Genomic DNA, 17,752 nt, shown 5'->3' on the forward strand with positions numbered 1-17,752 from the left:
TCTAAATACAATGGTGTAGTAATTTTTCCCAGTGAATTGTATTGGTCATATCCCTGAAGGGGTTGAGTTACAGGCAACAACTAAGCCAGTCCAGCCCTGTACATGCAGGAGGTGCCAAGGAGATGTATCTGAGGGGCTTAAAGAACTATGACAAACCTTGCTATTCTAGTCCCTCCAGGAATAACTGGAATTTTATTGGAGTCTTCTTACTCTTAGCTTGCACTCAGGAAGTAAGGAATGCCCCCCAAACCTTCCAACCTAACTCAAATACTCGTCCCAGGGAGCGTAATGCAGATGAACAAGCCAGGGATCACCAAACCCTGAGATCTCAAAAAAGCCATCTGTGGAAAGAATTCTACTTGGAGTTCTCCAGCTATAGAAAGTAGAGCATTCCCAGATTCCTTTTCTACTAATAAGCTTGTTTGTCTGGGCATGGAGGCAGAGATAGGCAATGAGATGTTGTGGGAAAGCCTATCTTCAAGATACCCTCCAAAAATGCATTCTTGAAAAGATTTAGAGTAATGAGCAGACATTAATCTTATTAAAGCATTGGTGGGGGTGGTAAAAGTGTAAAGAGAATAGGAAATATGTAGTTGAACATTTAAGAAAATCTCTGAGGTGACACTTGTGACTTTGCCCTTTACTGTGAAATGTGGCGTCACAGTGTAGTGGAAGCAGCTTCAAGCAGAGAGCAAACCCCACAGTGTTGGTGGCTCATTTACAGATGATGAGAAAAAAGCAAAACGGGACTGATATTTGGCCTCATCCAAACAGTCTGCAGCTCTCTCCTATACTAGGCCTATGTCACATTGAATTCTGTTTTCTTTTTTTAATAGCCCTTAAAGATTTGAAGTATTTTGAAATAAAAATGTTTCTTTTGATTTTGTTCACTATATAATAAAGTGTTATGACTCCTTAAAGCCATAAAACCATCCTTCTGGAATATTAGAAATTCTAAATTTTTTTTCTAAGATTGTAGATACGTATCAAAGACTTTTCAAATAGAAAATTTGGGGGAAATAAAGCTGGTTTAACTGGCTAACACGCAAGGTGAAAATGGCCTTCCGATACAGATGAGGGACACAGTCAGATTCAAGTATTCGGTCCTTTCTTATGAGAGTCACATAGTGAGCAAGGAAAGAAATGTTCATTAATAGAAATTCAAGGAAATACAGATTTTTTTTAAAAAAAGAACAAAATAAAAATCTACTGTTACTATTTTGAGAGATATAGTTCTTCAGATTTTTTTTTTGATGCATATATAATGTTTTTTCTAAAATGGAACCATACCACAATATTGTTTTGTAATGTTTTTACTCCATATATATTCACATATCTCATAATATGGTTCTGTGTTGCTGTTGCTGTCATGTGCCGCCCAGTCAATTCTGACTTACAGCGAGCCTATAGGACAGAGTAGAACTACCCCATAGGGTGCCCTAGGCTGTAACCTCCCCCCAAAAAAGTTCTAAATTTGCTAGCAGATTTTAAAATAAAATCAGTTTCTTCAAAATAAAGGTGACATTTTAATAATGAGTGTGAACTAACTGTTTTAAAAAAATGTGCAATAGGAAAATATTTCAAAAAGAGATTTTTGGAAGTATTTCTATTATGTATTATTTTGCGGCAACAATGTAAATGTGGCACTTATAAATACTATTATTTCTGAGGATTTAAAAATTTTGAAAATAGAATTTTAATCTGTTTAAACGTCTTTCAAACAAAATAAACTCATTTGTTAAAATTGTTAACACCTTCCATTTAGTTTGCAAGAACAACTGATTGGGTTGGGGAAGATTTCTATGAAAACCAGTTTATTAATTAGGATTGCAAATTGAAGATCAAAGTCTAGTGAGCACAGGGAGCAGTGTGCTACATTTGGATATACCTATCTTTGTGAGTTAGCTTTTTCAGCTCTCATGGCCATTAAAAATCAAGTGCCAAAACTGAATTTTGAACCGGCGCTTTAATTCAGTGTTTCACCCAGTATTAGGCAATACTGAAGTATTTTCAATTTTATTTTTAATATTACCAGTATTGATATTTCTATGAAACAACAATGTGTTGTTTCATTTAATAAATACAATTATTTTTAGAATATTGTTTTTCATCTTTATCTTTTAATTGATTTTGAATACCTTTTTTATATGTTTTATAATTAATATATTAGTAGAGTGGTACATGGTTATAATTCATAAATAAGTAAATATAGTGTATATTCAAAAAAAATTTTTTTTCCAAAAATGTTTTATAGATGGGATGCAAAACCCAAAGTATACAGAGATCATGCTTATAAAAAATGCTGCTTGTTTGTAAAAACAAAAGCCTAGGAGCAACCTAAATAACCAGCAGCAAGGGACTAGTTAAGTAAGTGACACCACGCCCACTCAGTGGATTACCACGCAGCCACTGAAGAGAGTGCGAACCTGCGTGTGCTGCTGCGGAGTCATGTCCAGGTAGTGTGCTCCCGTTAATGTACAAAGGGGGAGGAAAAGGCAAAATAATAATATGTGCTTGACTAATTATATTCTAGAAGTATATACACACACTCCAATTCATTATTGCCCCTGGCCAGGGCACTGGGAACCCCGCCTAAGAGAGACTTCTTTTTCATTATGTCCCCTTCTATACTCTGAATTTTTTATTGTGTGCAGGATTTATTTTTTACTTTTAAAAATCTAGTAAAAAAGGAAGAGACATCACTTCAAAAACTGAAGTAAAATACTACATCTTGGTAGCTAAATCTTAGCATATATCTATTATTATTTTCTCGGGACAACCTCTGTCTTAGTTACCTGCTGTAACATAAATACCACAAGTGGTTGCATTAAATAACAGAAGTTTATTTTTGCAATTCTGGAGGTTAAAGGTCCAAATCAGGATCTCAGCTCTGTCGGTGGCCCCGAACGTTCCCTGGCAACCCTGACATGGCATCTGTCTGGTACCCCCTGCCCCCAGGTTTAGATTCTATATCTTTTTATAAATCAAATGTGATTAGGGTTAGGACGTACCCTACATTGGTATGACCTCACTAACATGGCAAAAAAAAGAGAGCGCTATTTCTAAAAAGGATTACATCTACAGGTATAGCAGTCAGGATTCCAGTACATATTTTGGGGGGGACACAATTCAACCCATAACAGCCTCCTATAAGTAGAATTCTAGAGTCACAGGTAAATAGATATTTAAGGCTTTGCCTACATTTGACAAACTGTCCTCCAGAACAGCTAGACCTGCGCTGTATAATACAGTAGCCACTAGCCACATGTAGCTATTTAAATTCAGTTTTAATTTTAAAGTAATTAGATTTAAATAAGTTAAGATTTCAGTTCCTAATAGCACTACAGAACGTTTTATTGGACAGCCCCGGGCTAGACCAGTGTCTGCCCCCATCACCAATGTACGCATGTACCTGTCCTCTGCATCTTTTGGCCAGTTATTACTGGGTATTTAACAGTCAAAAAATGATAATCCTTTGTTGTAATTTGCATTTTTCTAATATTTTTTAGCTCTTCGTATTTCTTCCCTTGTGAGTTGTCTGTTTGTGTTCTTTGTCCTTTTATATTACTGATAATAATGTTGGTCTGTCAAAAGCTTCTGTCCTATTAAAAGGTTTAAAGATTTGAACAAAATTTTTCGTTTCACATTTAAAAATTCTGGTGATTTACTTGCATACTTGCTTGCCAGAGGCAGTATAGTAAGTTCGCGCTGCCAGACTCATTTTAGTTACGTTAAAGGGGTTTAAAAGCTCTGGATTCGGAAGAACATCTCTCCTTACCTAGTAAGTAGCAGGTTATTGCTTCTCAAACAGCTCACGACCCGATTCTATATATACCCATTATTCCTCACAGGAGTGAAAAAGACAAAGCCTGGAAATCAGACAGAGCTCGGTACAAACTCCGCCTCTGCTGCATTCTGAGACTTACTTTCCTTACCTGCAAAAAAAAGTTATGAGATAATGTTACCTGTCTCTAGAATAGTGTGAAAGTTAAATCAGTTATGCAAACTGCCTAGCACAAGGTCTGATGTGTGGTAGGCAGCTGTTGTTGTCACCTGAATTGACCATCTGTGTGACATGACCTTTCCCATAGGAATGGTTAGACTTGCCGAACTCAAGTCAACAGCTCAGAATTCCAGACCCCCGAAGACCCCCACGGCCTTGCCAGATGACATCATCACCCAGCGAGAAGATGCAGAGGGGAGAGCAGAGGAGGAGGAGCAGGAAGAGCTGGAGGAGGGTGCAGGAGAGCAGAATGAGGCTGGGATTGCCGAAACCCGGGCTCGGAGGCGGAAGCCAGCCAGACTGCTTGAGACAGTAACAAGGGTGGAGCCAGAGGAGAAGTTCAGAGCAAAGAGGCAGAAGGACTTTGAAATATCAGAACAAAATGAATCCAGTGATGAGGAGAGCCAGAAAAAAGAGCGAACTCGTGCTGCAGAGGAGCCATGGACTCAGAATCAACAGAATCTTCTGGAATTGGCATTACAGCAGTATCCAAAGGGATCCTCTGACCGCTGGGACAAAATAGCCAAGTGTGTGCCGTCTAAGAGTAAGGTGGGTGAGGAGGGAAGAGGCCTCTGCGCTGGTTTTAGGATACCACGGAAGTGGCCGGAGCAGTGCTACTTAGTTTTTCTCTCATCTTTTTGAAAGTATCTATCTACAGCTATCTGCGTGATATCTTATTTACCAGTTCCCTTCCAGCGTATTTCTCCTGTAGCATGTGAATCTCTGCGCTCAGTAGATCAGTGTGTGTAAATGTTTGCAATCAGTCATTGTACGGGCCAGTTAACTTTCCTCAGAGAAACTTCCGGTTGTAGAGCTCAGACTTCACACAACCACCCAGACAGCTTTCTGAGCATTGACTGTATGGGCCGGGCGGGGCCTGGCTCAGCAGCATCATGATTACCCTGAAAGGTAGTGTGGAGCACCTGTAGGTCAGCAGGATCTCTACCACATAGGGAGGCTCCCGTTACCCAAAGTGGGGAGATTTTTCATAAAATTATAAGTCCCTGTAGCTTAGTAACCAGTCTTTAACCAAGCGGCTGTGTGTGGTGGGCAATGTTATCATGATGTAAGTTGATTTTCGCTCATTAGGAACACTTAGTTGATCAAAGGCTCTAGAGCAGTATTTTTTGGTGTGGGGTCACCCTTTGTAACCTTGGCTGTTTATAATTGGCTTTTCTCCATGTTTACAGCTCTTAGTACCTGCTAAAACATATCTTCAGATAGTTCTCAAATAAAAACTCCAAAAGGAGGAAAGATGGGGTGCACCCTATGGAAAGCCAGCCCCCCACACTGGCCTTTGGTGTTCTCTGCCTTGTGATCTGATATTTTGGAGCTGTAGAGCTTCAGGGGGTGATCTTTTCAACTCAGACCTTTCTTGACACACAGCCTCATGGGGCCTCTTTCCTCGTAGCCATGCTCTTAGTCCAAGGCACCAAGGGACGCTCTGAAAAATCAAAAGAACCAGTCTGTCCTCTCGGCTCTGCCCGTCACTCTATCCTCTGGGTACATTGATGTTCATTTACATTCTTTTTCTTTTATTTTAATTGAAATTCTCTGTTGGAAAATCCAGCTCGTGGTCATGCACGTACCTGAGTGTGCGGGTCTAGTTATCTGTCACCTACTTTAAAAAATGATGAAGTTGAGAGTTCCTGGGCAGAAAAGTAAACCACTAGCAGTTGATCTACTTGAGATACAGGTTCTCTCAGCCTCTCCAACTGGTGTGCCCAAAGTCATCATTTCCCCTGAATTTTCTCTAGCATCTGTCAGACGTGTGTGAAAATCAACAGTGGCTTAGAATGAAGGAACTGGAACTGTAGATTCCCAAGGATGGAACACCCAGAAACTCATTACCTTGGAGTCTGGGAACCTTTCTGTTTTCAGCCAGAAATGAGAAAGGCTTGTAGTACCCTGCAGATGTTCCCATAAACTTTGCCTCACCTGCTCTGTGGCCTGGCTGTGGGGTTCTGACAGTGGGGACCCTGGGCTGAAGGCGGGTCTTTGCCTGAATTCCCTTGCAGGCCCGCTATTGAGAGCTCAGCAAACACGGTGTCCTTCCAGTGTTGAGTGCAGGTGGGGGGCTATGTTCTGCTTTGTGTGCTGTGCTGTTAGGGATGGCACAGCCATAAAGGAAAGGCCTGGGTTTATATTTATATTTTTTTAAATTAGTGCCCATACAGAAAAGGCACCTATTAGGAGAAACCTTGGTGGCACAGTTGTTAACAGTTCAGCTACTAACCAAAAGGTTGGCAGTTCGAATCTACCAGGTGCTCCTTGGAAACCCTATGGGGCAGATCTACTCTCCTCTATAGGGTCGCTGTGAGTCAGAATCTACCCAACGGTGATGGGTTTGGTTTTGGGTTTTGGTCATAGTACTACTAAGCTAAAATCCTGGGAAGAGAAGGTATATCGTCTGCCATAGCTCAGAAATCAGTTTGCACTAGATCTTAAATTAGTGAAGGCTTGCAGTACCATTGGGACTACTATTTTTTTAATAAAAGCAGGATGGATTTTGGAAAATACCTTGTGATAAACCATGAAAGTAGTGAGGCCAAGCCCCTCCCCACTGTCATCCTATCTCTGCCCTCGTCATGAGTCCCCACCCCAAGGGTGACAGCTACAGGCAGCCAGGATCTGTAGCCCTAACAAGGTGGAAGAGAGCCCCATGGCATGATGTGGGAGGACTGAGAGAGTAGGACAGAGTCCCAGCACACTCCATGCCAGTGTCTTGGGGGCTGGGCTGGTGTGGCCCCACAGGAAGGCCTCAGAAGCTCCTTAGGGAAAGGCAAACCCAGAATGGGAAAGATGCTACCATGGATGCCTGGCCTCAAGATTTTTGGTTTTTCTGAAATGACTTAGTGAAATTTTAAAATTATACTTGTAGTTAGCAAGTTGACATTCGTGATCATAATGTGACGTGCCTCACAGACAGCTGCCCCTGGCTCCCTTATCCCCATGGTTAGCACCTACACTTCAGGCTGGAGGTTCAGCAGTGGACACAGACAGGCCTCCTTGCACCTGTCTAGCCAGCTCAGTCATGTGACCAGCTGGACTCACCTGGCCAGGTAGGTTTGGGACAGAGCCAGTGTGCAGAGTGAATACACAGGAGACCTCTTCACTAGCCTGGGCCCCGGCCAAGAAGCTGGCCACGAAGTAGGCTTATCGCAAGAAGAACCCCACAGAAACTTATGCCGACTGTGGGGTCCCTGTTTTCACCTCTCTCTTTTTCTTCCTGCAGGAAGACTGTATCGCTAGATACAAGTTGCTGGTTGAACTGGTCCAAAAGAAAAAACAAGCTAAAAGCTGAATATTTCGGAAGATGATGTTCACTTTCATTTTCCAAAATGAATAGTTCAAAGATCTTATGCAGAAATTTGCATTTTGTACCTCAGTATTTCTATACGTCATGTGCCTTAGTAAAATAAATAAATAAATAATAAGTGTTTGCTCTATTGTTGAACCCAATACTGTGTTGAAGAGAAACAAAGGATTTGGGTATTTTGCAGATTATTTTTTCTCATCACTGCAAAACTTACTTTCTTGGGGAACAAACTGAATAGTGCTTCCTAATGATCAGGCAAATGTATGTTTTTGAAGTGAGTGAATTATGAGTGAACTAATGTGTAAGAATTAGTTCACTCATAATTCACTCACTTCAAGAATTAGAACTTAATGTGTTTTAAAGAAACCATGACCAGAAAACACATCAGTTAATGTCTCCGTTGGGGGTTGAGAAGCAGGATGAAGTTACTTGGGGAGAAAAAAAAAAAAAAAAGATTGGTATCCAGCTAGCTGGCTAAGAACAGTGTGAGGTTATCTGAATTACTTATATATACCTAGAAAAAATAAGTCTACATTAACAAGGACGTAAGGTGCTTGGTAGAAATGTGTCCCCAGCTGATAGAATTTCCAGGAAACATGCAGGAAGGTTTTTAGGAACTAATTAAATTGGGTCTTATATTTTAATACCTAAGTTAAAATCACTATGTTGAACTGTTAATTTCTGTTGAACTATGTATTTGTGTTTGAGCTGTCATTGTCACCTGAGCATCCCTTTTTAACTCTTCTGTCATTTGTTCAGAGCTTAGCAATTTTTTTGTAAGTGCAGATTGCCTAAACTTGAAAAACATTAAGATAACCAAAACACATTTAGTGGAAATGATTTGACGAAATATCTATACAGATGTCATTTTTCTCTAAGGATTGAAATGAGATGATAGTTTCCTGGGGAAAAGTTTGGGTGGCAGAGGACACCATTTAGCTCTGTAATCTTCTCATCTGTAAAGGGGGACAGTGGACCAGGCGATTCGGACAGCAGAGGAGGCCCCCGGGCCTCAGGCGGGTGCCATGTTAGGGACACACCTGTGACTTCTGACACAGCTCCCTGGGTGAGACATTGCAGTGAACTCACCACCTCGGAGGCCTCTAGGACCATAGTCCCCAATTCCAAAAGGAGCAGTCGAAATGTAAAAAACAGCAGATTACAAACGAAGTGGCTAGATTGTCATTCCGTCTTCACTGAACTCACTGAATCATCCGACAACAGCTCATCTCAGTCGTGGAGGAGGAGGCTGCCGAAGAAGGTGGCGCCTTCGTGGGAAAATCTCTTCACCAAGTTCGGGAACTGTGGTTGGTTGCTGTAGAGTTAGCTTCGACTCAGAATGAATGAAACATTGCCCAGGCCTCCACCATCTGACATGATTGTTGGTATGTTTCAGTACGTTGTTGTGGCTGTGGTGTCAGTCCCTCTCACTGAGGGTTCCTCTCATTTTCATGACCCTGTACTTCACAAAACATGTCCTTTTCTAAGAATCAGTTGCTCCTGATGACGGTGTCCAAAGTAAGTGGGCTGAAGTCTCGCCATCCTTGCTTCAAAGGAGCATAATCCATTGCCGTCAAGTTGATTCCTACTCATAGTGACCCTGTAGGACAGGGTAGAACTGCCTCAGAGTTTCCAAGGCTGTAAATCTTCCTGGAAGCAGATCACCGCATCCTTGTCCCAGGAGCAGCTGGTGAGTTCAAACTGCCAACCTTTCAGTTAGCAGCAGAGCGCTTAACTACTGCGCCACCAGGGCTGCTCTGTAAGGAGCACAGGTTTTCCTAAAGGGAACAGGAAGGTAGAGGGTGTATGGATTCCGTTCTTTGGTGGTGGTGTCCCCTTCCAGCGATGCCCGCCCCACCCCCCTCCCAATAACGAGCCAAAGCTGAGTCCATCACAGCGCCGTCCTTGGTCACTGACACTGCACCAGGCACACAGGTTCTTCCCCAGGACTTTCACCCCGGGGCTGGCAGAGCTGTGAGTGGTTACTCTGCATTCGCTGCCCCAGCCTATCTCCCCGTTTATATGGAGACATTTCAGAGACTAAAACTCATAAATGCAGAACAAAGGAGAGCAATGAATTATTCTGGCTGCATTCCAAAACCTGGCTCCCTCTGGCCCCTGAGCCCAGCTTCAGGCCTCTCATGCAGCTGGTTGTCCAGCTTGTGACCTTCTGTGCGCATCCTTCCATTAAGTACCCCTTTTTTTATTTAGGGTACTTTTAATTGGGTTTCTGTCCCTTCCTGATGCTTCCCCCCCCCCGCCCCCCGCCCCGAAAAGAAAAAATCCTTTGCAAGTTTTCTGAGTCCTTCCCATGGGGAAAGTCCCCCAGGGATCCAAAAAATGCTTTATGAAATACACTTTATCATACAGTCCCTTAATCTGCCTACCAGTCTTTTCTAGACTCCTGGCAACCTTAAGGAAGTAAGGCTCTAGTCATGGTTTTCTACTGATGACTGGCTCTGCCACTAGCTCTTTTAAAAAGAAGTCATAAAGGAATCTTTTCTCCATAGCATCCCCTTTTCTGGGGACACAGACTGGCAGCTGAAGATTTTGTTGAAATAGGAACAATGGGCCGAGGTTGGGAGCAGACTTGATTGTACCCAAACTCCCGATTGCACAGCCCTGGTTCAGATGCATGAGTGTAACCCCGCAGGAAGCAGACCCATGGCGCTCAGTGTGAGTGGGGCCGTGGTCAAGAAAACAAGCCAGCCTCCAGAAGGAATTCCTATTCAGCAGGGAGAAAGCACATCCCCCAGAGCAGTGCTCACTGAAATCCCGTGTCCTGTTCTCCAGGTCCAAATGCACCACAGATGCACTCCCCAAACCCAAGAAAACTCCATGTCTTCCCAGGAACCTTCTCTGGCCAGGATCCTTCCTCTTCCCTCTCTGCCCTCACTTGGGAGACATCCCCCCACGGTGTGCTCTTCACCCACCTCCACAAGGAGCCTTCACTGGGTTTCTGTTCTCACCTTTTCTCATGAGGATCAGCCAGTGTTCTTTTCCCTCCCTCTTCACTCCAGAATGTTTTTGAGGAAAAGAGAGAAGTTGGCTGTGGACACACACTGCCATATCAACTTCTTTTTAATCTTTGTAGCACGAGGCCTGGCTAAATATGAACATGGAATATTACGACGGGAAGGGACTTTCCCAAGACCCTGGTCTTGAATGGCAGAGGCCCTGGGCTCTGGGCTCCAGCGCCTGACTCGCAAAAGCGCTGGGGACACACTCCTCCGTAGTGAGACCAGAACTAAACCCCCACGCCCAGCGCTGCAATTTCCTAGATAGATTTGGAACTTCTTTTTGGGAATTATATTTAGGGCCTGTATCGAGGACATCATACATGAAGAAAGCAAGAGGTCACTGAAAAGACAGGAAAGAAAGAAAAGACCAAGATGGATGTCAGAGGAGACTCTGAAACTTGTTCTCGAACGTCAAGCAGCTAAAGCAAAAGGAAGAAAAGATGAAGTAAAAGAACTGAACAGAAGGTTTCAAAGGGCGGCTCGAAAAGACAAAAGCACTGTAAAGACACATGCAAAGAGCTAGAGATGGAAAACCAAAAGGGAAGACCATCCCCCGCATTTCTCAAGCCGAAAGAACTGAAGGAATAATTCAAGTCTCAAGTTGCAGCAGTGAAGGATTCTATGGGGAAAATATTAAATGACACAGGAAGTATCAAAAGAAGATGGAAGGAATACACACAGTCATTATACCAAAAAGAATTAGGCGGCTTTCAACCATTTCAAGAGGTAACATACGATCAGGAACCAATGGTACTGAAGGATGAAGTTCAAGCTGCCCTGAAAAAAGGCACTGGCAAAAAACAAAGCTCCAGGAAATGACAGAATATCAACTGAGATGTTTCAACAAACAGATGCAGCACTGGAAGTGCTCACTCGTCTATGCCAAGAAATTTGGAAGACAGCTACCTGGTCAACCACCTGGAAGAGATCCATATTTATGCCTATACCCGAGAAAGGTGATCCAACCGAAGGCAGAAATTATTGAACAATATCATTAATATCACACGCAAGCAAAATTTTGCTGAAGATCATTCAAAAGCGGCTGCGGCAGTATATCGACAGGGAACTGCCAGAAATTCAGGCCGGATTCAGAAGAAGCCGTGGAACCAGGGATGTCATTGCTGATGTCGGATGGATCCTGGCTGAAAGCAGAGAATACCAGAAGGATGTTTATCTGTGTTTTATTGACTATGCAAAGGCATTCGACTATGTGGATCATAACTAATTATAGATAACTTTGTGAAGAATGGGAATTCCAGGACACCTAATTGTGCTCCTGAGGAAACTGTACGTAGATCAAGAGGCAGTTGTTTGGGCAGAACAAGGGGATACTGAGTGGTTTAAAGTCAGGAAAGGTGTGCGTCAGGGTTGTATCCTTTTACCATACCTATTCAATCTGTATGCTGAGCAAATAATCCGAGAAGCTGGACTATATGAAGAAGAATGGGGCATCAGGACTGGAGGAAGACTCATTAACAACCTGCATTACGCAGATGATACAACCTTGCTTGCTGAAAGTGAAGAGGACTTGAAGCACTTACTGATGAAGATCAAAGACCACAGCCTTCAGTATGGATTGCACCTCAACATAAACAAAAATCCTCACAATTGGACCAATAAACCACACCGTGATAAACAGAGAAAAGACTGACGTTGTCAAGGATTTCATTTTACTTGGACCTACAATCAATACCCATGGAAGCAGCAGTGAAGAAATTAAAATATGCATTGCGTTGGGCAATTCTACTGCAAAGGACCTCTTTAAAGTGTTGAAAAGCAGAGATGTCACCCTGAAGACTAAGGTGCGCCTGACCCAAGCCATGGTATTTTCAATCACATCATATGCATGTGAAAGCTGGACCGTGAATAAGGAAGACCGAAGAATTGATGCCTTTGAATTGTGGTGTTAGCGTAGAATATTGAATATACCATGGACTTCAAAAAGAAGAACAAATCTGTCTTAGAAGAAGTACAACCAGAATGCTGCTTAGAAGCAAGGATGGTGAGGCTGCGTCTTATATACTTTGGACATGTTGTCAAGGAGGGATTAGTCCCTGGAAAAGGACATCACGCGTGGTAGAGTAGAGGGTCGGTGAAAAAGAGGAAGACCCTCGATGGGATGGATTGGCACAGCGGCAGCAACAATGGGCTCAAGCATAACAAGGATTGTAAGGATGGCCTAGGACCCAGCAGTGTTTCCTTCTGTGGTACATAGGGCTGCTATGAGTCCGAACCGATTTGAGGGCACCTAACAGCAACAATTTTTTTTTTAACAACAACATCATTTAGGGCCTGTAGTACGTTCTTGTGAATATTCTCAACAAGGGGTGTTAACTTTGTCTTGTGAGGATAAATTTGATACAGGAAATAGCCACAGTACGTGCTGAGGATGGGCAGCATCCCTGGAACAAGAGCAGCCCTGGGCTCCGCCTCCAGGGGGCGGAGCTTGAATTAGGCGCAGAGCGGGTTGGCGCTCATCCTTTCTAGGAACCACTACGTGCAAGGCCGCATTGCTGCTGAGGACAGTTCCCCAGGGCACATTTGGAGTCAGACCTCCAGGTGTGACACCCCTGGGCCGTGTTGCCTCTTTCTCGCACTGTGGCTGTTTTAGCTTCCACGGCAGACACATTCCTTGGAATGCTGGAATTCCTAGCCTCAGGGCCTGGGGGGACCTAGGCCTCTGGGTGGACTTACCTGGGCCTGGGAACTCTGCAAAGAGTACACAAAATCTTCTGTTTCAGGTGTGCAGTTTTCTGGAGCTAGGGTCCACATCTTTCATTAAGTCCCCAAGTATCTCTCAGTCAGAAAGGCTAGTAACAAGTCTCTGCTGTAATACTTATTCTGCATTAGCACACGGAGGGCCAGTGTGTTACGACAGAAGGTCCTTAGACTTGGCCTCAGGCAAAAGGAGGACCAGGTTCCACAGACCCTAATGTCTGAGAGAAGGAGCCCTGGTGGTGCAGTGGTTAAGTGCTTGGCTGCGAACCAAAAGGTCGGCGGTTTGAACTCACCAGCAGCTTCGCAGGAGAAAGATGCGGCAATCTGCTTCCTAAAGACTACAGCCTTGGAAACTCTATGGGGCGGTTCTATTCAGTCCTATAGGGTTGCTCTGAGTCGGAACCCACCGCAACGGGGTTGGTTTTGGGGTTTTTTAATGTCTTAAGAGTACTGAGCCTCCTCAGTAGAAGCCCGCCACAGTGGCGGGCCCACCGGGCACTGCGGACGTGCGGTCGACTTTCTCCTTTTCTCCCACCCATGTGCTCCTCCTCTTTCCAAGTGATCATGGGTCTATCTTCCTCTAGGCTGACATCCGGCCTGGTCTCCAGCTTTTCTTCCTCAACCATATGGTTTAAGGAAAGGGTAGAGTTTTAGAGTTAAAAAGCCCACACCTGAATCCTAGATCAGGTCCAGTGAGGAAGGAGTAGGGACAGAGATAAGCAAAATGATTTGATTGCCTGGCATTCGTGTGTAAGGAGGGTGGGGTCGGAGGGGGCTGTGCGGGTGAGGAAATAGAGGCGAAGCCTGAGACCTTTAGATTCCCCTAAATCCTCACCCCTCCGACCTCAGCACAGATCGGGTACCAGTAGGTGCCCGATCCTGCTAGATGTGGAGAGCACCGCGCGATGCTGGTGGCCTCCACCTCTGCCACCGCGGGGCCTGCTGGCTGGCCGGGCTCGGACTGCTCGGATCAGCCTCCTCCCTGCCAGGCCACCGTAGGTCTTTAAGAGAACCGAGGTTTGGGAGTCTTCACTCTCATCCTTCTGGTGATCCAGCCTTGTGTCCTTTAAACCAAAAAACCACACCCATTGCCCTCAAGTAGATTCCGACTCATAGGACAGAGTAGAACTGCCTCATAGAGTTTCCAAGGAGCAGCTGGTGGACTCGAACTGCTGACCTTTTAGTTAGCAGCCAAGCTTTTAACCACTGCACCACCAGGGTTCCCTTAGGGATTTTAATTTACTTTCCCCACTGGGCAAAATCTTCAGCCACTGTTTGTCTAAAACGTTTAGAGCAGCAGTTTTTAAAGCCCAGTCACATGTTATCTCATCATGTCCTCACAACTTCCCTGAGTGGTTGAGCAGAATCTGAGGGAGTAGCCCTCTCCCCTCCCGCATTATGGCAGGCGTTACCAGCCAGCCACCAGCTTCCACAAGGATCAGGAAGGTGCTGGGAAGTGCAGTCTGAGTTGTGGTCCTTTCCACCTGTGAAGGAGCTTTGTGTCTACTGCTTTCAGAATGCTTTGTTATTAAAAATTGGCTGGAGGAGGGGATTTCTCATCTGTAGACCACATAGCTTAGATTTTCACAAAAAACCTGATTCTTCTTAGAATTTTGCGATTTTGGGAACTACCTAGAAGTCTTGCACTCTTTTCTCTCTTCGACTTGACAAACATCCCGACGCCCAAAAAAACCGAACCTGTTGCCGTCGATTCCAACTCATAGTGACCCTATAAGAAGCCCTGGTGGCGCAGTGATTAAGTACTCGGCTGCTAACAGAAAGGTTGGTGGTTTGAACCCACCAGGCACTCTGCAGAAGGAAGATGTGGCAGTCAGCTTCCTTGAAGATTACAGCCTTGGAAACTCTATGGGGGTAGTTCTACTCTGTCATATAGGGGCACTGTGAGACCCAACCCCACTAGACAGTAATTTATTTCATCTGGAATATTGTAGCCAATGGGTTTACTCTTTTACTGGTTGTCTTAGTCACCTAGTGCAGCTGTAACAGAAATACCATACGTGGATGGCTTTAACAAAGAGAAATTTATTTTCTTATAGTAGGCTAGAAGTCCCAATTCAGGGTGTCAGCTCCAGGGGAAGTCTCGCTCTCTGTTGGCTCTGGAGGAAGGTCCTTCTCATTCATCTTCCCCTGGACTAGGAGCTTCTCCACACAGAAACCCTGGGTCCACAGGACTGCTCTGCTTCCAGTGCTGCTTTCTTGGTGGTATGAGGTCCTCAACTTTACTCCCTTCCCTCTCCTTTTATCTCTTGTAAGATAAAAGATGGTACAGGGCACACCCCAGGGACACTGTAGGTTGGATCAGGGATGTGACTGGAGCAAAGGTGTTACATATCACCCTAATCCTCTTCAACATAATCCAATCTTGCCTCATTAACCACAGGCAGAGATTAGGATTTACAACATACAGGAAAATCAATCACAAAATGGAGGACAACCACACAATACTGAGAATCATGACCTAGCCAAGTTGACAGATGTTTTGGGGGGACACAATTCAATTCACAACACTGGTGTATTTTCAAATCCCGGTTTCAATTTTGGAACAAAATTATAAGCTTTCTACTGTAAATATTTTTGGATACCTTGAAAAATGTCTCTTGCTGCAGGACTTTCTCTTGGTATATGCCGATCCCATCCCCTGAACCAAGTGATAACCTTTGAAAGTAGAGAACTAAAAGCTCTTTAAAATACCAAATATTCCATCCTTATTTATGTTTTACGAGTCTCTGGGTGTTGCAAAGAGTGACGTGCTCCACTACTAACTAAAAGGCTGATGGTTCGAACCCACCCACAGGTACCTCAGAAGAAAGGCCTGGCTGTCTGCTTCCATAAGGTAACAGCATTGAAAACCCTGTGGAGTGCAGGTCTATTCTGCAACACATAGTGTCACCCTGAGTCAGAATCAACTTGATAGCAACTGGTTTTGTTTTTTTGGTACTTGTGTCTTTGGTGTATTTATTGTAGATGTTATTGTTGTTTTAGCAGTTAGGTTTTTTTCTAAAATTTAAATGGCACAATTTAAATTGTGAGGTTCTATACAAACTGGAAACCCTGGTGGCTTAGTGGTTAAGTGCTATTCTATGGCTGCTAACCAAAACGTCAGCAGTTCGGATCCACCAGGCGCTCCTTGGAAACTCTATGGGGCAGTTCTACTCTGTCCTATAGGGTCACTGTGAGTTGGGTCAACTTGATGTCAACAGGTTTCAGGTTTGGTATACAAATAGGATGACCATAGGTCCCAAGTTGCCCAGAACGGTCCCAGTTTATACCCGAGTACATCCTGTTTGGACATTATATAGTCACCCTGTTGCTAAAAGATAGCCAATACCAAAGCCCACAGACCCTTGAAGGATCCTGAATTCTCCCAAGTAGATGGCTGAGAGATTTTGCCATTCATTTTGTTTGTTTTTGGCTTAGAAAAGCCCCAAGGGTGGAGTTGTTTTCTCGATCCTGACCCCCAGCTCCTCCTGAGGCACCAACTCACTCAAGGGAAGGCTGAGACTTGGAGGACACGGATCCTGACAAGGATCTCCTGCAACCAGGCTCTTCTCACCACCTGTACTAGGCAGGCCTGTGTGACCCCAGTCAGGCTATCTGGGTGGTCTCAGCCATTTCAAGACCTGTGACTTGTGTCTGGGGGTTGAGGTAAAGCTTCAGAGTGAGACCTCTGTGACTGCAGTGGCTAAGACTGATCAAGTTTAGTCATTAGATTTTGATATTTTATCCTAAGTTTTAAAGTCCTCCCCTTCCCCACAATTAACGAACCTAAAACAAAGCCAACTTTCCAAATAATTGGCTGAAAAACAGCTGGCATTTTCTCAGCTCTGGAGTCACCCTTTATGACTCATCTGTGAACACGCAGAGACGGGCGGTGTCACGCCCAGGCAGGAGTTGGTCACAAGGTGTCTGTGTCACAGGCCAAGCCCAAGGGAGTGAGGCAATCAGCTCCGAGTCCCACAGCCTCTACAGGGTTGTTTGCAGGCATCAAAAGCAGCACAGCAAAGCCTTCTGCAAACTGTAAAGGTGTCGGAGGCACTGGTCTGAAATCTAAACACTGGGAATTGCTGTTCTTTTTCAGTCCTGTGTAGAAGTGTGATGCAGTTCTTCTCCCGACTGAACCAAGCCCATCTCTAACTCACCTGTAGCTCAGGAGCCACATGTGCTTGGACTGGACACCAACTCCGCTCCTTGCTTTGGCAATAATTTCAGTCTCCTGCCTGAATAAATTACTTGGCCTTCAGCCTCAGACTTTATTCTCTGGGGCGCTAAATCATCACCTTTGTGGTGGTGCAGTGGTTGAGCACTTGTGTGATAACTGGAAGGCTCACAGTTAGAACCCACTGGCCACTCAAGGGGAGAAAGATGTGGCAGTCTACTTCTGGGAAGATTTACAGCCTTGGAAACCCTGTGGGGCAGTTCTACTCTGTCATATAGGGGTGCCGTAGTCAGGATCAACTCAATGGCAATGGTTATTATTATCATTTTTTAAACCTAAGAGGCTACAACTGTTCTCTGGTTTGGAGGAAAAAAGAAGAAATGGCTCTGTGTAAAATAGAAAAAGAGAAACGACTTAAGCAAACTGCTTCTCAGGCAGAAAGATACTACTAGTGTCTGAAATAGCAATGTCTTTAAGAAAGCTGGGAAACTGTTCCCAGTGTTGTTAACTACCCC

The 17,752-nt window shown here is 44.2% G+C and overlaps 1 protein-coding gene across 3 annotated transcripts in view; it reads left to right on the forward strand.

The window, feature by feature from the left end:
* The window catches only part of DNAJC1 (DnaJ heat shock protein family (Hsp40) member C1), a 323,430-nt gene extending 315,978 nt beyond the window's left edge, over positions 1-7,452 (forward strand). For 2 of the 3 annotated variants that reach the window (XM_049881877.1, XM_049881879.1), the window contains one exon: positions 4,092-7,452. In XM_049881877.1, coding sequence (XP_049737834.1) covers positions 4,092-4,645 — 554 coding nt within the window. In that variant the 3' untranslated portion in view covers positions 4,646-7,452. The remainder of the gene's footprint in view (positions 1-4,091) is intronic. The other variant, XM_049881878.1, reaches the window with a different exon arrangement.
* The last annotated feature ends 10,300 nt before the right edge of the window (positions 7,453-17,752 follow it).

Source organism: Elephas maximus, chromosome 4, assembly GCF_024166365.1.
Source record: "Elephas maximus indicus isolate mEleMax1 chromosome 4, mEleMax1 primary haplotype, whole genome shotgun sequence".
NCBI classification, from domain to species: domain Eukaryota; kingdom Metazoa; phylum Chordata; class Mammalia; order Proboscidea; family Elephantidae; genus Elephas; species Elephas maximus.